This window comes from Lepus europaeus, chromosome 13, assembly GCF_033115175.1.
Source record: "Lepus europaeus isolate LE1 chromosome 13, mLepTim1.pri, whole genome shotgun sequence".
Taxonomy (NCBI): domain Eukaryota; kingdom Metazoa; phylum Chordata; class Mammalia; order Lagomorpha; family Leporidae; genus Lepus; species Lepus europaeus.
This window is the reverse complement of record NC_084839.1, coordinates 94100514-94120291: the sequence shown is the minus strand read 5'-3', so window position 1 is coordinate 94120291 and position 19778 is coordinate 94100514. Positions and strand designations below refer to the sequence as shown.

The following is a 19778-nucleotide window of genomic DNA, read 5'->3' as shown; positions in this document are numbered from 1 at the left end:
CCAGAATTGGGCTGACCCAAAGCCAGGAGCCAGGAGCTTCTTCTGGGTCTCCCACATGGGTGCAGAGGCCCAAGCACTTCTGCTACTTTCCTAGGCCATTAGCAAGGATCTGGTTTGGAACTGGAGCAGCGGGGACTTGAACCAGCATCCATATGGGATGCCAGAGCCACAGGTAGAGGCTTAACCTTGTATGCCACAGCACCAACTCCTGAGGGGGTCCCTCATTTAAGCAGTAAGACTTTTGTCTGTATTTTTGTTAATGATTTGAAATGACACCCCTGTGGGTGAAGTCCCACAGAGATACGGGGGGTTGGGGTTACTATACTGGATCCCATCCTGGTATCATGAGTTACTCAAATAGGCTGTAGAAAGGTATTCTACATGGAGTATCCCTTTTCTACAGTGCCTGGGACTGGCAGTGTTTCAGACTTTGTTTTCCACGATGCTTCAAACTCTGAAACTTTTTGAGCATCACATTGGCACTTATAAAGCCTTAGCTTCTGGATTTTAGATTTTCCACTGAGCACTCCTGGTAGTGACTCAGGACAGTAGGCTCCATTGAGTCAGTATAACTTTCCAAAAGGTGTAATATGAGGACTCCTGCAGACACTTCAGTATTTTGAGTTTGCTCTTAGAGGGGAGAGAGCCAGTCTCTCACAAGGTCAACTTTTCTCTACTCACCTGCTGGGAAGGAGCATGACCAGGGACTAGCTCACCCACAGAACTTCAGGAGGAAAGAAAAAAAATAGGACTTTGGGATGGTGTGGAGGGCTCACTGCCCAGGCGATGCCGATGTCATTGCTGGCCCCTTCCAGTTGTAAATGAGGACTAAGGAAAATATACTTCTCAAGGTCGTGCAGTTCACAAGTCAGGAAGCCTGGATTGCGGCTCAGGTTCTAGAACTCTCCCTCAGGGCTCTCCCTGACTTGTCTGTGATGGCTGGAGCCTGGACGTTTACCGCTGTGGAATAGTCAGACTCCTCCTCTTGTTTCAGCCACCGCTCAGTACAGCTTCTGCTTATTCGTTTAATACCCTGTGAGGGGTTAATAATAACAGTTAACTAAAGATATGTGGGATTGTATATTCATATATATATTATTGTATATTCATATTTAGAGCAAATTTCATTTCTTTCTGAAGTATCATTATAGTTTTTCTTTTCCAGCTCATCTTAGATTAGAATTGGATCCTTTTAGGAAATGGACAAGACGTGTGTTTTTTGGTGCCATAAATAAATAAACCAAAATGAGGATGCATTTGTGATCAGAGTTTACTGTTGATCTCTGAGTTGAGCAGGACCAGGGCGAGGGGTGTGGGGGTCGGAGGCCCCTTCAGAGGTGGTAGGGGGAGGTTGGACTGACCACCTCGTTCTCTTCCAGGTATTTTGCACTTGGATTGCTGTATCACTATAATAACCAAGATGCTGCCGCCGTTCAGGTGAGTCCAGAAGCATTTCAGCATTATGTTAAAATTAGTACTGGTCAACCAGGTGTTACTTTAAAAAAAATCGCAAATTACAGAGACCCCCCTTTTGCCTAATCTACCACCTTTTTTTTTTATTGAGAAAGTAAATTCCTTGACATGTTGGCTAAGATTTGTCTTTTTTTTTTTTTTTTTTTTTTTTTGCCATTTAAAGAACATGATCAAGATAGAATTTTTGAAAGCTGAAGAATTTAAAATTAAAATTGTGATTTATTTTGTTAACATTTTAATTGATACATAATCTTTGTACCAATGTGTAGAGGTACCATGGGATAATTTGATTGATGTACACAAAGTGTAATGATGAAATCAGGTTAATTTGTATATCCATCTCCTGAAATTTATCATTTCTTTCTGTTGGGAAACATCACACTCTTCTCTTCTAGTACTTTATTTATTTTTTTTTAAAGATTTATTTATTTATTTGAAAGAGAAACAGAGAGAGGAGAGGCAGAGAGGGAGAGAGATCTTCCATCTGCCGATTCATTCCCCAATTGGCTGCAGTGGCTGGAGCTGAGCCGATCTGGAGTCAGAAGCTTCTTCCAGGTCTTCCACACAGATACAAGGGCCCAAGGATTTGGGCCATCTTCTACTGCTTTCGCAGGCCATAGCAGAGAGCTGGATTGGAAGTGGAACAGCTGGGACTCGAACTGGCGCCCACATGGGATGTGGCTTTACCTGCTACGCCACAGTGATGGCCCCTCTTCTAGTACTTTATAAGATACATGATAAATTGTTATGATCTGTAGTCTCCTGTTGTGTTGTGGAATAACATGACTTTTTGCTCCTGTCTAACTATATTTCAGTTCCCGTTATCCAGCCTCCCTCTAGTTCCTCTCCCCAGCATCCTCCCTCGCCTCTACTTCTGTACAATCAACTTGAAAATATGACCCCTTACTGAGCCGCAAGGCTTGTGACGTCACTGCCTTATCAGAAAATCAAGATAGTGAATAGCAGTTGAGTTTATAGTCTTCACTGTCAATGACATTAGCTCTTGTGAATTCTTTTTTTTTTTCCTTTTGAAGATTTATTTATTTATTTGAAAGTCAGAGTTACACAAAGAGAGTAGGAGAGGCAGAAAGAGAGGTCTTCCATCTGCTGGTTCATTCCCCAGCTGGCCGCAATGGCCGGAGCTACATCAATCTGAAGCCAGGAGCCAGGAGCTTCCTCTGGGTCTCCCACACGGGTGCAGGGCCCAAGGACTTGGGCCATCTTCTGCTGCTTTCCGAGGCCACAGCAGGGAGCTGGATTGTAAGTGGAACAGCTGGGTCTCAAACCAGCGCCCACATGGGATGCCGGCACTGCAGGCAGCAGCTTTACCTGCTGCTCCACAGTGCCGGCCCCAAGCTCTTGTGAATTCTTATCACCATGTCTCCTGTGACAGCACAGAACTAATCAAGGCCACACCCCTGGTCACTGGTGAAGCTGCAGTCTGGACCAGCGCTCCAGGTGACCTGGCAGGGGCACTGCATCTGAATCTATAGAATGACATCCAGTTTAGCAATCTTTGTCTTGTATCTTACATGTTACTGCTGAGCCTGAAACAAAAATCTCATCTCACACTCTCCAAAAGATTCTCTCCCCTTCTGTTCTTTGTTATCCACTTGTTCTGCATTGCATGGTGGTTTGCTGCTCTGCCATTTTTGTTTTGTTCTGTGAGCAGCCAAGAACATCCGCTGTATTCACCCAGCTAAAGGCAGCATCGGGAGTTTGGCAAAAACAAACGTGGAGTCGATCTTTGGTTGCTTGAGAAATTGTCATTGGAATATGACTGTAGAGCACAGTTTAAAAAAAAAAACGGCTTTCCATCTATGTGCACCCCATGACCAAAAGTAGATTTGGGGGCTAGAGATACAAGTTTTATTTTTAAAACATGACCTTGTCATGGCGCAGGCGTTTGGAGTAGTTGTTAAGACGCTGCTTGGGATGCCGGCATCCCATACTGGAGTAGTGGCCGGGTTCCGGTCCTGCTCTGCTTTCAATTCCAACTTCCTTCTAATGTGCATCCTGGGAGGCAGCAGGTGTTCCAGGGCCCCTGCCACCCACACAGGAGTCCCGGATGGAATCTGAGCTCCCAGTACCAGCCCGCTCCAGCCCTGGCTGTTGTGAGCATTCAGAGGGCGAACCAGCAGATGGAAGACCTCTCTCTCTCTCACTCTGCCTTTCGAATAAAATTAAAATAAGATTTTGAAGAATGTTTAAAAGAAATACTGTGGACTAAGTCTCCAAATATGGCACAATTCTACTTAAAAAAAAAACCGTTTCAGAGTATGTTATTTAGTTGGGAAGTACAGTGTGGAAGAAACAAGTGGAGGCCAGTGGTCCTAATCCAAAAGTCTAAAATAGTCTAAAATCTGAAGCTTTTTGAGTCGGGACTTGAGGCCACAGTGGAAACTTAGACAACATCACATTTTCAATTATGCGTGATATTGTTTAAAACATCGAGGGAGCCGGCATTGTGGTGCAGTGGGTTAAGTCACCTCCTGTGATTCCAGCATCCCATATGAGCACCAACTCCAATGCAGCTTCCTGCTGATGTACCTGGGAATTCAGTAGAAGATGGCTCAGGTATGTCGGCCCCTGCCACCCATGTGGGAGATGGGAATGAAGCCCCTGGCTCTTGGATTCGGCCTAGACTTCTGCCTGCCACTGTGGCCATTTGGGGGAGTGGATAGAAGCTCTGTCTGTCTCTCTGTCACTTCCTGTCTCTGTAATTCTGCCATTCAAACAATCAAAAAATAGATTTTAAAAAAGATTTATTTATTTATGTGAAAGGCAGAGTTACAAAGAAGCAGAGACAGAGAGAAAGAGAGGGAGAGGTCTTCCATCTGCTGGTTCACTCTCCAAACATCCACAGTGGCCGGAGCTGGGTCAATCCGAAGCCAGGAGTCAGTAGCTTCTTCTGGGTCTCCCACATGGGTGCAGGGCCCAAGTACTCGGGCCACCTCTACTGCTTTCCCAGGCCATAGCAGGGAGCTGGATCAGAAGTGGAGCAGCCTGACTCGAACCAGCACCCATATGGGATGGTGGCACTGCAGGTGATGGCTTTCCCCACTATACCACAATGCTGGCCCCAATAAATAAATCTTAAAATAAAAAAAAAAATTAAAAAAAAAAAAAAACTAACACACTGCAGGGGCCAGTGTTGTGGCACAGTGGGTTAAGGTGCTGCATGAAACACTAACAACCCATATTGGAAGGCCCATTCAAATGCTGGCTGCTCTGCTTCCAGTCTAGCTTCCTGCTAATGTGCCTGAGAAGGCAACAGCAGATAACCCCAGCGCTTGGGCCTCTGCACCCACATGGGAGAGCTGGGTGAAGCTCTGGGCTCCTGACTTTGGCTTGGACCAACCCCAGCTGTTGTGGCCATTTGGGGAGTGAACCAGCAAGTGGTAAATCTCTGACTCTCCCTCTCTTTGACACTGTGCCTGTCAAATAGATAAATATTTTAAAGACTATATGTAGTATAAAATTGCCTTTAGGCTATGTGCGTAAGGTGTGTGTATAAGATATAGATAAGAGACTAGTGTTGTGGCATAGTGGGTAAAGCTATGACACCGGCCATGACACTAGCATCCCATATAGGTGCTTGTTTGAGTCCCAGCTGCTCCATTTCTGACCCAGCTCCCTATTAATGGCCTGGGAAAAGACACAAAAGATGGCTCAAATGCTTGGGACCCTCCACCCATGTGGGAGACCCGGAAGAAGCTCCTGGCTCCTGGCTTTGGTCTGGCCCAGCCCCAGCCATTATAGCCAACTGGGGAGTAAACCAGTGGGTGGGAGATCTTCCTCTTTCTCTCTCTCTCTCCTTCTTGCTCTGTGGCTTTGACTTTCAAATAAATAAATAAATCTTTAAGAAAAATACATAAATGAATTTCATGTTTAGGTTTTGGTCCCATCCCCAAGATACCATATATATATATATATATATATATATATATATATATATATATATGCATGCAAGTATTCCCAAATCTGAAAAGAGAAAAAAAAAAAAACAAAAAACTAGGTCCAAAACCGCTTCTGGTCCTGAGCCTTTCCGATGAGAGATGCATAGCCTGTATCCCATGAAACCCTGGGATGCTGCCATCCAAAGTGCAGTCTGTGCCGCCTGCCCTGCTTCTTGGGCTTCCTGCTGGTGCTGTGGCCCACAGATGCAGCGCCGGGGACAGGTGGATAAGGCTCGCACACAGGTGGTGCAGCAGGAGTCTCTTCAAGCTCCAGCCTTCTGCCCTGGTGATGCTGCCTCCCTCTGGGGCGCTGAAGGGGAGCAGCAGTTGACCTGCTAGGGAACTTTCTGGATGAAATAGCAAGGCTTTGTATCGTGGGAATCCATCCAGACCCTGCTGTGCAAAAGACAGCGGGAACACGAGGGGACAGAGACACCAGAGCTTTGTAAAAGGTGCAATGTCTGCCTGTTCCAGTCTGAAAAAGGGACTTCAAAAAATGAGAAGTCCTCTGGCAGAGGTGATGGGATTGAGCCAGTCAGATGTTTGCAGGTGAGTTTCTCCTGTGTCACCGTATCGTCAGAGACCATTGCATTTATTTCATGGAGAAACTTTTTTTGTTTTTTCCCATTTACTTAAAAGGCAGAAAAACAAACAGATCTTCCATCTGCTGGTTCACTCCCCAGATGCCTGCAAAAGGGGAAAGGGGCTGGGCCAGGCTGAAGCAATGGCCTCCGAACCCAGTCTGGGTCTCCCGTGTCAGTGGTGGGGATCCACGTGCTGGAGCCATCACATCTGCCTCTCAGAGTGCACATCAGTGGGAAGCAGAGCCGGGACTTGAACCCAGGCACTCTGATACAGGATGCAGGGGTCCCCAAGCCACGTCCTGCGGAATGCCTGCTGCAAGGAAACATTTTTAATCTTTCATCTCTACCTGTCAGTTGTAGTTACCATTTGCTGTGCTACCTTAATGAAAGAGAGGGTGGGAGTCAGGGAGCGAGGAAGGAAGGAAGGAAGAAAACAAACTCAGGGGTGTGTATTTTTGATTTCCTGAATCATCTATTTTTGCATTTCTTTTTTTTTTTTTAAAGATTTATTTATTTATTTGAAAGGCAGAGTTACAGAGAGGGCGAGGTAGAGGCGGAGAGAGAGAAGTCTTCCGATGGCTGGTTCACTCCCCAAACGGCGTCAGCAGCCAGAGCTGGGCCAACCTGAAGCAAGAGCCAGGAGCTTCTTCTAGGTTTCCCATGTGGGTGCAGGGGTCTGAGCACTTGGGCCATCTTTTGCTGCTTTCCCAGGTCATCAGCAGGGAACCAGATCAGAAGTGGAGCAGTCAGGACTGAAACCGGAGCCCATATGGGATGCTGGCACTGCAGGCGGTGGCTTTACCCGCTATGCCACAGTGCTGGCCCCTATATTTATTTCTGCAAAAAAAAAACAAGGGATCTCGATTTAAACATTTGCAATTCTTCCTCCTGCTACAAAAGGCCAAGTAAGTGGGCGTAAGCCCTGCCTCAGCTGAATTCTGCGCGGTGCGTAACTTTCCCTTTCTCTCCATCTGTGTTCTTCCCAGCTGTGGGTGAGCATCGTGAACGGGGACGTGCAGGACTCCACGCGCGCTGACCTGTACGAGTACATCGTTGACTTCCTCACCTACTGCTTAGACCAACAGCTGGTGTGGGCCTACGCGGACTGGCTTCTACAGAAAAGCCAGGAGGTATGTGCTTCACAAGTGGACCAAAAACCGGAGAGAAAAACTGATCAGCATCTTCTTACAAACGTGTGTTTTTTTTGTTTATTTTTTTTATTTTCTTTTTATTTTTGACAGACAGAGTGGACAGTGAGAGAGAGTCAGAGAGAAAGGTCTTCCTTTGCCGCTGGTTTACCCTCCAATGGCCGCCGCGGTAGGCGCGCTGCTGCCGGCGCACCGCGCTGATCCGATGGCAGGAGCCAGGTGTTTATCCTGGTCTCCCATGGGGTGCAGGGCCCAAGGACTTGGGCCATCCTCCACTGCACTCCCTGGCCACAGCAGAGAGCTGGCCTGGAAGAGGGGCAACCAGGATAGGATCGGTGCCCCGACCGGGACTAGAACCCGGTGTGCCGGCGCCGCAAGGCGGAGGATTAGCCTAGTGAGCCGCAGCGCCGGCCACAAACGTGTGTTTTTCAGCTGCCTCTATAGACACACAGCCTGGCCCTGTTGTCTTGTGGGGCAAGATCTGGCTGCTGTCCTGCAGGGCTTGGTCCTTAGCACCAGGCAGCCCCCACCCCCCCAGGCCTGGTCCACGCACACCACACGAGGCCGGATGCACTCCTTGTCTGCTCTCCCCACCCTGGCGTGGAAGGTTGCAGGCTGCAGAGAAGTGGGAGTGGCCCATCGTGGAGGCCGAGGAGTGTCAACAGTGAAAAAGCACTGCTTGGCGATTGACAGAAGGACCAAAGCCTTAGTGCCACCACACAGATGGCTGGGAGTCAGATAGCAGGCATGTCAGTCCTCGCCACTCACAGCACGCACATTCTGTTAGCTCCCTTTGGAGAGACAGAATGAGCCTTCTGACGCAGGGGGTTGTCTCCAAAGCAGAGGCTGGGAATGTCGCCCCTGCCTTGGAAAACCCAGCCCAGCACGCATGGTCTCCTGTCCTCCATCAGGCTGTGTTAACTGCAAGGTTGGAGTGCCCTATCCTTACTCTGGCTCTGGGCTCGTGCCCAGAAAGCTATGCCCAGCATGCTCACACATACCTGTGACACAGCTTTAGTGCCATTGAAAGGTACAGGCTCTTCCCAGGGGTCACAGATGCCAGCCAGATACACACAGGATCTCTGTGCCACGTCACAGGGTGGTCCCTTGACATGTGTCATCTCTTAATTTTTTATATGTTTCATGGACATGTAAAAATTGTGCATATTGGAATGGACATTTGGCCTCGTGGTTAAGATGCCCACATCGCCCATCAGAGTACCTGGATCCAAGGCCTGGCTGTGGCTCCCGACTCCAGCTGCCTGCTAATGCAGACCCTGGGAGGCGGTGGTGGTGGCTTAAGTAATTGGGTTGCTGCCACCCTCATAGGAAAACCTGGATTTAGTTCCCAGCTCCAGCCCAACCCAGCCCTGGCCGTTGGCAGGTGTTTGGGGGAATGAACCAGCAGATGGAAGGAAGCTCTCTTTCTCTCTTTCTGCCAAATCAATAAATAAATATACGTAAGTATGGGATGCCATATGACATTCTGATCCATGCATACATCGTGTAATGTTCAAATCAGGGTAAACATATCTGTATCCTCAAACATAATTTCTTTGTGGTGAGAACATCAAAATCCTTTCTAATAGCTCACGTCATTTCTTTTAAATGCCACAGCAACTCACAAGGAGGTTCTTGGAGGTTTAGAAACTTTCCTACTGTCATAGCTCATGATAGCTTATACAAGGGGATTTCAAAAAGTTCATAGAAAAACGGAATTAAAAGATAGCGTTACTTTGTTGCAGAGAAGTGGAAATCCATCCAGTTTTTCCATAATTCACATTTGCATGGGTTTTTTTAAGACCCTCTCTACACTGAACTCAGAATTGATGTTTGCAACAGCTGTGCTGTCTTTCTCTTCTTTTGAGGTTATGGCACGTGTACTTTTACAAGAGATCTTCAAAAAAGTTCATGAATAATGTGTGTTATGAAAAACTATATGTGTGTTATGAAAAACTGCATGGATTTTAAAAATTTTTTATACCAAAAGAAATTTATCTTTTAATTCCACTTTCCAGTCTGTTTTTTTAAGGTTTATTTATTTGAAAGAATAACAGAGAAGGAGACAGGAGAGAGAGATCTTCTACCTGCTAGTTCACTCCCCTACCCTCCATGGCTACAACAGCCAGGTCTGGGCCAGGCTGAAGCCAGGAGCCAGGAACTCCATCCTGGTCTTGCACTTGGGTGCATGGAGCCTAAGTACCAGGGCCATCTTCCACTGTCTTCCCGGGCACTTTAGCAGGAAGCTGGATCACAAGGGAGCAGCCAAGGCTTGAACCAGCTTCCATTTGGCATGCCAGCATCACAAGTGGCAGTTTGTGCCACCATGCCACAATGCCAGCCCTTCCACAAACTGTGGCAGGGTAGGCACAGGATGGATTTACTTCCCTGCCCGTCTCATCAGAATCTCTCTGGAAGACAGATGGGGACCAGCACACAGCACTTGACAGGCAGGGGCAGAAGGCACAGACCTCTGGTCAACCATGTCTGGCAAATGGTCCACCAGGGAGAACTGAGTTCACTGTATCAGTCTCTATCGCTTGTATTACTGTATCCATCTCTGTATCAGTCTCTACAGTCAATCACTGTATCAGTCTCTAGCACTCTTGAAAGGCAAGGGAGCATCCCTGTTACTATTACAAAGCTGCTGTTGCACCATGGGTTGTCACAACCTTTTACCAGTAAACGTGCCATCCCTTAGCTTCCAAGCCTCTTAAGAGACAGTCCAGTGGGTTGTCCTAGGAGGGTGTCAGTCTCGGCTGCCTCTCCTGTCTTCTGTCTGCTCCCTGGTCTTTGTCAGTGCTTCTCGGTGGACTGTTTTTCTCTGTCACCATAATTTTTTTAACCCACTTGATTGACATTTGAAGAACTAGACATATTTAATGTAGCATATCACTTTTTTTAAAAAAACATTTTGATTTGTTTATTTACTTGAGAAAAAGACAGAGAGCTTCCATCCACTCGCTAAATGTCCACAAGGATCCGGGCTAGAGGCTAGGCCAAATCTAGAAGCTTGGAATTCAAGCCAGGTCTCCCACGAGCGGCAGGACACCAGTTACTTGAGTTGTCAGTGTGCCTCCACCCCTCATCCCGCCAAGTAATTGCATCGGCAGGAAGCTGGAGCCAGGAGCTGGAACCAAGTGTTGAATGCGGACACGGGCAACTTAACTGCTAGACCAAGAACCTACCGCAGAGTGTGAACGTGCAGAGCGCAGGATAAAGTCAAAGAGAAGGTGGCTTTGAAAGCGCAGTAACCAAGTCGCTTCTCCTGTTGCAGGTTGGAGTTCAAGTTTTCACCAAGAGACCTCTGGACGAACAGCAGGACAGTTTCAACCCAGACGATATTATCAGCTGCCTTAAAAAGTACCCTAAAGCCCTGGTTAAATACCTGGAACACCTCGTGATGGACAGGAGGCTGCAGGTGAGTCCTCAGAGCTCAGGCTGGGGCAGCCTGCAGAGCTCCCACAGTGCCTTAGCAAATGCACCTTGACTGTATAAGCTTTTTGGCGGAGGATTCTGATGTCCGTTTACGTTCGCTGGGTGCTCAGTCAGTCCTTGTTGATGGTTTGAGGGGGACTTGAGGCTTGGTGACAGATACCTTGTGGCCTAGGCAGGTTTTTTTTTTACACCCTATCCCATGTCCTAGATTCTTTTTCTCTTTCCCTTCTTTGTTACAATCCGTAAAGGAAATGAGAAAAGCTGGGTTCCTCTGGAGAACCCCTAAACCTATGGCCCTTGCTTCCCAGGGCGAGGAGTAACCCCACTCTGTATCCCCACGGGCTCTAAACTCATCCCCTCTGCACGGAGGTGTCCGAGCAATCTCCAAGGCAGCCATGTTGGCCGCTGTCTTTGGAGAATCCAGCACAGCTCCCCCGCGCAGCCCTGGCCGTGGCGGTGTGACTGCCTGCTGACTTGCAAACGCCCTGTCTGCTTGGCTCCCTGTGTCCTGCAGAAAGAAGAGTACCACACCCACCTAGCCCTCCTCTACCTGGACGAGGTGCTGCGGCAGAGGGCGTCCGCCAACGACAAGGGGGCCGCAGCCACGGAGGCACAGGCCAAGCTGCGGCAGCTGCTCCAGAAATCCGACTCGTACCGAGTCCACTTTCTGATAGGTGAGGATGGTCTCAAGTCTTCTCTCCACGGACAGACATGTGTCAGGGGGCCGGGGGATGGTTGCGGGGGACAGAGAGGCAGACCGTGGCCCAGCTCCGGGGTTGATTCCTCAGGGAGGGGCGAGGTGCCTCGTGCTCTCACCTCCAGAGGTGGACAGCACCATTGACTGATGACATCAGAGGCGCCCGGTAGGTTCTGAACGTCTGCGTGTCTCTTGACCACACCTCCATTCCAATTGCTTTGCTCAGCATCGAAGTACTGAATAGTTCTTTCCAGTGGCTCCAGGTCAGCCGCCCCTCAATGTCCATTGGGAATTGGTTCCAGGACACCAGGCATACCAAACTGCACAGGCTCAAGTCCCATGGCATCGTATTTGCATACGACCTGCGCACTTCCTCCTGCGTACTTGAAGTCATCTGTAGGTTCTTTGTGCCCCCAAGTGCAGTGCACACGCTGTGTCATCAGCCGTTACTCTGTGTTGTCTAGGGAACAATGACACAAAGCCTGTACGTGTTCAGAACACTTGCATTTTCTTTGCTGTATTTTTGATCCTTGGTCGGCAGAATCTGTGACTGCAGAACAGAAGGCTGACTGGATTCGATGGTGACTTTGGCCGCTGGCACTGCCTCCAGGGGCCTGGCCTTGCATTGCTCAAGGCTGGGAGCCCAGGGGAAGGCAGTGCAGGTATCCTGGACAGGCTCCAGGTTCCATTCCTCGGGGGTACAGAAACCACAGTTTCTATTTTTTAATAAATATTTATTTATTTGAGAGAGAGAGAGAGATTTCCCATCTGCTGCTTCACTCTCCAGGGCTGGGCCAAGCCAAAGCTAGGAGCCGAAAACTTCTTGCAGGTCTCCCACGTGGATGGCAGGGGCCCGAGTATTTGGGCCATCTTTTGCTGCTTTCCCAGGCACATTAGCAGGGAGCTGGATCAGAAGTGGAGCAGCTGGCACTTGAACTGGTGCCCGTATGGGATTCTGGCGTCCCAGGCCATGGCATCACCTGCTGCACCAGTTCCCATAGTGTAGAAGGGGCCATCGAGCAGGTGGGTGCTCACACCTGGTAGAACAAACGAGCTTTTTGGCTGTCCTTGACAACATTGAATTTTTGGGTTTGTGCTTTGTCTAGGGTAAGTCACAAGTTTCTCTCTACCAGACAGCGGCTTTACCCGCTACACCACAGCACCAGCTCCTGTTGATCAGTTTTTAGTCTCCCAGCTTTAAGTGCATACATTGTGTCCAGTGCACTCCTGTGCATTGAGGACGTAAAGATGGATGAGACTTGAGTCTAATCCTCAGTTTCATGGGAAGACAGAGGAGGCCTGAGGAAGTTGTAGACAGGCCAGGGGCCCGGGAGAGCTTCCTGGAGGAGGTATTGTTTGAGCAGTCATAATGGGCAAGTCTGGATGAGCGGCGGGAGCTCGCAGGCCATGGTGGGCATTGAAACTCGAATGACTGACCTTGTGCCTGGTTAGTTAGGTGACTTGGGCGTGTGTCAGTCTAGGGACACCCAGCCTGCCCTCTGCAGGCAGGTGTGGGAATGCAGTAGCAATGAGGTGGTGCACGTAAAGGTGTGAATCACCAATTTTCTTCTCTTCCATCTTTGCACTCTTCCTGTGCTTTCAGTAGTAGTCATTTGTTGGCAGCCACTGTGACGGTGATGGTGTCCTTGGAATAGCCTTTCACAGTCGGAACAGACCTTGTTATTGTCCCATTTTCCAGGCGGGGTGGGGAGCAAAGTGAGGCCCACCAGGCGCAGGGCCTCGGTCAGAACAGAAGCTTCCGTTGGGTTGTGTCCCCTTCCTTGTGGCCTGGAAGATTAATTGCATGAGAAAGAAAAGAAACTTTCTGTTTCCGTTTTCAACCTTTTGTTGAATACTCTTAGTATAGATTTTGGATACTGTGAGCGCATATTCCTTTAATGAAGTCTATTTTAAATTGCAAAAGAGAGTTTCAGTACACCATTTAGGGGAGGTGGTCTTTGTCTGGATTTGACCTTGCGTCAGCTCCCCTGTTGTTTGTTTTAGGTTCTGGGTAGAAAATATTAGAAAGAAACTTGCTGAACATGTGCAGGCTATTTTTTTTTTCATTATTCACCAAACAGTACAGCATAACAGCTCTTCCTGTAGCATTTACATTGTGTTGGGTACTGTAAGTCAGGTACACGGGAGGTGTGCGTAGATTACATATGAATACTGTGCGGTTTTATGTATGGGACTTAAGCATCCTTGGGTTTGGGTGTCTGAGAGGGGTTCCCCGGATGTGGAGGGAATACACTGCAGTGTCCCGTTGAACTAGAAGATTCTGCACGAGGAAGACAGGAACAATGTAGGGTGACTTGGAGAGCTGGAGCCAGGGTGATTCGCGGGGCCCTTGGGAGGTCCCCAGTCACTTCTTTGATTCTGTAGCCATTCTGAGGAGCGTCTGTCTTGCGTGTCACAACCTCCCAGATTTGCACCTGTGTGGCAGTGTCTAGCCACGGAGCACCCCAGGGTAGCCAGCCCAGGCCCCTTCCGAAGCTCTGAGCATCCCCTCTGTCCCACAGAGAGGATCCAAGGTGCCGGCCTACCCATGGAGAGCGCCATCCTGCACGGGAAGCTGGGCGAGCACGAGAAGGCCCTGCACATCCTGGTGCACGAGCTGAGGGACTTCGGCGCGGCCGAGGACTACTGCCTGTGGCGCTCGGAGGGCTGCGATGCCCCCTGCCGCCGGCGCCTCTTCCACACACTGCTCACCCTGTACCTGCACGCCGGGCCTTCTGCCAACGAGTTGGCCATGGCCGCCGTGGACCTGCTCAACCGCCACGCCCTGGAGTTCGATGCGGCCCAGGTGCTGCAGCAGCTGCCCGGCTCCTGGTCCGTGCAGCTGCTCTGCCCCTTCCTGACCGGGGCCATGAGGGACAGTGTGCACGCCAGGAGGACCACACAAGTGGCCCTGGGCCTGGCCAAGTCAGAAAACTTGCTCTACACGTATGATAAGGTGAGTGCCTGCCCCCCTGAACAGGTTAACTGCTCCTCCTTTTGCGCACTGATCACTGAGACAGCGTATGTTCTGGAAGTAGAACAGCATCAGAATAGTGGGCTCTCCCCAAGCACCTGCCGCGTGCCGGCCCCATCCCGGGCACTTCCTGCCTTGACATCATTCCGTCACCAGAGCAGTGTTGGTGGTGTCCACTGCCATCACAAAAGAGGAAACAGAGGCACGGAGAAGTCACACGGTGTGACCAGCCCAGAGGTCCCTCCAGGCTGGTTCAGAACCCCGCATCCACGGTGCCAAGCCCTGCTCCCTTCTGGAGGCTTCTGTGTATACAGCCCCTCCTCCACATGTGCCTGGCAGCGTGGTCTTCCTAGCGCTGGGACCCCACATGTTGCCCCATGCTTAGAAGTCTTCCTTCTCTGCTTCCCCAGGCAGCATCACCTTCGTAGGTCCATCTCTGGGTACTACTTCCCAGCCCGTACCCTGGCTTTAGCCATGTGGAAACTTCCAGATGCATCCTGCTCTTTCGGAGCCCCTTGCCTTTTGCATGTGCTGTCTCCCCCCCCCCCCCCCCCCCAGATGCTCACCCGTTTCCTTGGTGCCTGGTGACTGCCTTGTCCAAGCTCAGCCCAAGCACCCTTTCCTTAGCAGGTGCCTCACTTTCCCTTTTGTCTACCGTGCACCTGGGGCGTGCATTCTTAATGGTCTCCCCTTACTCTCAGGCTTCAGGTTCTTGGAGGATGGGAAACTATCTCAGTATTTCCCTCTAACAGGGGTGGGGAGCCTTTTTTCTGCCTGAGGCCATTTGGATATGCATAACATTTGGATATGTATAACATTTACAGGTGCCCCCTCCCCCAAAACTACCAACCTGAAAATGAGCCTGCTGTAGATTTCTTGGCAGGGCCAGACTAAATGATTTTGCCCGTGGGTTGGGCGTTCCCCACCCCTGCCCCACAGCCAAGACTGACGTGTTGCAGGCATTTAATGAATGATTGTTGACTGCCAGATGTAATGACAGTGCAGGATGACTGTACCAAGCTGCCGATGGATTGGCTGATAGACTGACTTGCCTGGGTTGCCGTAACTCACAGAGCTCAAGTCCTGGGTATCAGACTGGGGCCGGTGGCACCACAGCTCTGTTTCCTTAGCTACCTCTAAAGAAAGGAAATGGCGTTGCCCAGGAACAAATGTGCACTGATTAACTGAATGATTTTTCGGTGCACACCTTGTCTGTGCCTCACTCTCTTACTTGCAAATGGGGGGACCAGGGACTCAGATGACTTAGAAGGTCCTATTCAACTCTGACACTGTTAATTTTTTTTTTAGATTGATTGATTTATTTGAAAGGCAGAGGGAGAGAGGGAAAGAGAGAAAGAAGGAGAGAGAGAATCTTCCATGTGCTACTTTACTCCCCAAATGCCTGCAACAGTCAGAGCTGGGCCAGACCAAAGCCAGGAGCCAGAAGCTCCTTCTGGGTGGTTCTCTCATGTGGGTGGCCTGAGCCATCTTCCCCTGCCTTGCCAGGCACATTAGCAGGGAGCTGCAAGTGGAGCGGCCAGGATGCGAACCGGCAAACTGGTGCTGGATACCAGTGTAGCAAGCAGCCGCTTAACCTGCTGCACCACGAGGCTGGCTGCATAACAGGCCCAGCTTGAGAAGATCAGAGCTCAGAGAAGGCTGTGTGAAGGGTCTACAATAGCAGTACTGCAGCCAGACAAGCAGCCGTTACTTGTAAAATCAGAAAAGCCAGGTGGGGTTAGACGTGTTTCTGTGGATGTGCACCCCTAGCTCTCCGCTCCAGGAGGCTGGTAGAAAAACAGCTCTGGTCCCTGGCGCTGAACCCTGGAAAGTGGCCGCTCCGGTCTCAGGCTCTCTGCCGACTTTCTCAGTCTTGGTTTCTGTTTCGCAGATGAAGTTGAAAGGAAGCGCCATTCGGCTCTCGGACAAAAAGCGCTGTCAGCTGTGCCAGAATCCTTTCGGCGAGCCCGTGTTTGTCAGATACCCAAACGGCGGGCTCGTGCACGCCCACTGCGCTGCCAGCAGACACAAGAGCCCCGGCTCCCCCAGCCCCGGCTCGCGGACTTGAGCGGCTCGGGCCCCCCAGACACCAGGGGGGCTCCGAGGTCCTTCTCGAGCCTGCCGGACGCGAAGGGTGGACAGCAGCCGCGCTGTGCTTCGGCCAGGACAGCGGGAAGACTTCCGTGTGCCCAGGAAACGTCAGTCCACGCGAGACATGCACACTGCCGACCGCCGCCTGAATGCACATGGAAAACTCCCGAAGATACACAGACGGGCCACAGGTTACCTGTCCGGCTACATGGTGACCCAGAGCAAAGGTCAAAAAAGGGAGTCTTCCTCGTGCAATCCAGACACAAGCGGGGGACCCCGACGTCTGCACTGGACACGCACTGCACCTGCACCTGCGTGGGTGTGGAGAAGCAGCCCTTTCGCGCCAGGCTGCAGAGCCCTTGGGTGGGCCACCATGTTTTCCCGCCACCTAGGCTCTCTTCCTTTGCCCTGAGAAGCGGCTGACCCTAGGGAAATGGGTTTGGGTCCTTCTTACTCCCTGTCTGGCTCCCAGCCCACCCCCAACCATCCCTTCCCAAATTCTGCCTTGCTGACCCCAGCACTGATTTTGGGGGTAAATTCCCATGCTTCCGCCTCCCTACCAGGTAATAATCCATTCAGTAACCCATAAAGCTCCAAGAGAGAAGCCGTGTCCCCTATCCTGCGGAAGACGGCACAAACCCAGAGCTGGTAGCCATCACCATTGCAGTGCAGGTGCAGGGGCCCCTGGGTCGTGCGCCTGTGCTGAGGCCTCGCCCACCGATGGGGAGATCCGCGGTGGGCACGTGGGCGAGTGTTTTTATTGGACTCCTGTGTTTCTCTTGTTTAGAAACCTACCAGTCCTATTCGTTCGGATCAAGTTTTCTTGTTAACTCATACCTCCTCCTGAGCACCCGGCAAACAACAAGGGAAGCAGGGTGGACTAATCCGAGCCTTCTCCTTTTTAACCTCCTGCTGTGCACCTGCTGGAGGCCCCGCCCCTCCTGGCAGGTGCTTCAGCCTCCCCTCCACGTACTTTGCGCGCCCTGCTCTGAGGCTTCCTGAAGACACCCGCAACAGGTGCAGCTTCATTTTGTGTTTCTGTGCAGCATCCAGGGCAGGCTGAAGCTGTCGCTCCTTCCCTGCCCGTTTGCGAATCTCTTCGTCGTGCTTGTAGATTCGATTAGAGACTATCCTTAAGGATAGACACAGCACCCCTCCACCACCACCTTAGTGCTTGGAAAACTGCGCGTGATGAGGGGACCCGGAAATGCACCCTCTCTCCAAGTCAGCCCGAGCCTTAGAGAGCTTATCTTCCATTCTTTTAAAGCATATCTCTTGTGCTAATCATGGTCATTGTATTTTTTTCCTTTTCTGGTTCCAAGTGGGCCAAGATGCAAAAACATCCCTGCATTATTTGGAAAGAATCAGCACCCTCCTCCCCCCCGCCCCCATATTTCAGGCATCTAAAGAACAAGTGATGTAGAAATTCTCCTTGTAGCTCAACTCTATACTGTATAAATTGGTCTGAGCTCAAAGTTGGGTCATGAGTTCGACCCCCCCTGTGGCTAACTGTTAGGGAATGGTCATCTGATTGCGTAGAGCATCATTACAACTGTTGAGTTTGATTTTATGTTTTCCTAAGAACCAGTTGCCAGGACATGCAACATTGCACTTTGGAAAGCACAGTTTTGGTGTGCACAAGATGGGTAAAACCTTGAAAAGGGCTCGCGTCCCCTCCTCCTTCGCTTAAGGACACTGCATTCTTCCATCAGCGTTGACCCGTGTTTCGCGATGTGTTTGTCACCCTGCAGGATAACAGGAAGTAAAGGTGAGCTGTTTCCAGCTCCTGAATCCGTTAACACAAGCAGAATCCTAGGAAAATGTGCAGAGTAGTATGTTCAAAACCATGCCTCTCTCCAACCTTCTGTCACTGTATAAGGCCCTTTTTCTTGAATATATTTAAGAGAAAATACAGGGTTCTTTCTAATAGGCCTGCTGTTTTGTGACTGTGCCGTTGAATAGAGCAATTAGAACTGTCACTCAGACTCCTCCCCCCACCCCGTTAGGTTCAGCGTAATCATTCTAGTGTGAAAACAGCATGAACGGAACTCGGTTTACGTCAATATTTCATGGGCAATCCTCTTAGTTTTATGAAGTGTTTATCTGCTGTTGCTGATCATGTATTCACACAGCAGCGTGAGCTTGGCGGCGTGCTCACTTCGGGAGTGCAGGAAGGGGCTGAGGGCCACACTTCTACCTGGATGGCCATTGCACAACAAGGGTGGCCCTTGTGCCCCGCCTGCTGTCCCACAGAGAACTGTGTCCTTGCAACATCTTTTCCTTCGCCCCTGATTGGGTCCCAGATACACAAGATGTACAAATGTAAACTTGTTGATTTTATTAAAATTCTTCTAATTCTTTGTTCTTCCTGCATTTTTTTTTTAAATAAAAATGACCCTGATGTAATGGTTTCCACTCACACCATAGCTCCTCCAAGGAGGTCTAGAACGTAGTTGCCATCCCTACTGGCTACTACCAGTGCCTGCACAGGACCTGCATCCTGTTCCTGTCTTGCTGAGAGGTGATCGGGCCACTCTGAAGTCCTGTGTTGCCTTCAGGGGGATCATGCACTGGGGAATTCAACCAAGGAGATTGTTGCTAACTTCCTGCGTGGCTCACCAGACACTCTGACGTAAGCACACTGCCTCTGGATTTCGAACCCTGAACATACATGAGGAATACGGTTTTTCAAAAACCTCACCTCTTAGGTTTTACTTCATTCCCTGGAACATCACTGATAGCAAGGTTTTGGGAAAAAAAAGCCTGTTGAATTTCCCAGCAGGCCTGTTGAGTTTCTCATGGTCTTTCAGCCCAGCTACCATTGTCTCCCAAGGAAAGCGTATGTTCACATAGGTGAGATCCCCTGGCTATTTGAACCCGATTCTTTTTTTTTTTTTTTTAAAGATTTATTTGAAAGAGTTACACAGAGAGAGAAGGAGAGGCAAAGAGAGAGAGAGAGAGAGGTCTTCCATCCGCTGGTTCACTCCCCAATTGGCTGCAACAGTCGGAGCTGCGCCCATCTGAAGCCAGGAGCCAGGAGCTTCTTCCGGGTCTCCCACGCGGGTGCATGGGCCTGAGGACCCAGGCCATCTTTTACTGCTTTCCCAGGCCATAGCAAAGAGCTGGATTGGAAGTGGAGCAGCCAGGACTCGAACTGGCACCCTTAATGGGATGTCGGCATTGCAGGTGGTGCCTTTACCTGCTACGCCACAGTGCCAGCCCCTCGAACCTGACTCTGATGCCACTTATACTTTGTGTGGGGAGAGGCGAGGTGTCGGGACCCATCGGTATTGAAGATTGAAGAAGCTGAGGTGCCCAGTGTGTGTTCAGGTGACTGGAAGTTTCAGTGGGCACCACCCCACCCCGCATTCCAGTTCCCACGAGCACGTTCCCCTGCCTGGTGCTTCACCAAAA

At 50.1% G+C, this 19778-nt stretch overlaps 1 protein-coding gene across 4 annotated transcripts in view; it reads left to right on the top strand.

Moving 5' to 3' along the window:
* Positions 1-18716, top strand: part of TGFBRAP1 (transforming growth factor beta receptor associated protein 1) — a 64659-nt gene extending 45943 nt beyond the window's left edge. For all 4 annotated transcript variants that reach the window (XM_062210025.1, XM_062210028.1, XM_062210027.1 and 1 more), the window contains 6 exons: positions 1380-1437; positions 7003-7146; positions 10442-10585; positions 11117-11276; positions 13822-14255; positions 16165-18716. In XM_062210025.1, the coding sequence (XP_062066009.1) occupies positions 1380-1437; positions 7003-7146; positions 10442-10585; positions 11117-11276; positions 13822-14255; positions 16165-16341 (1117 nt within the window). In that variant the 3' untranslated portion in view covers positions 16342-18716. The remainder of the gene's footprint in view (positions 1-1379; positions 1438-7002; positions 7147-10441; positions 10586-11116; positions 11277-13821; positions 14256-16164) is intronic.
* Positions 18717-19778: the final 1062 nt, after the last annotated feature.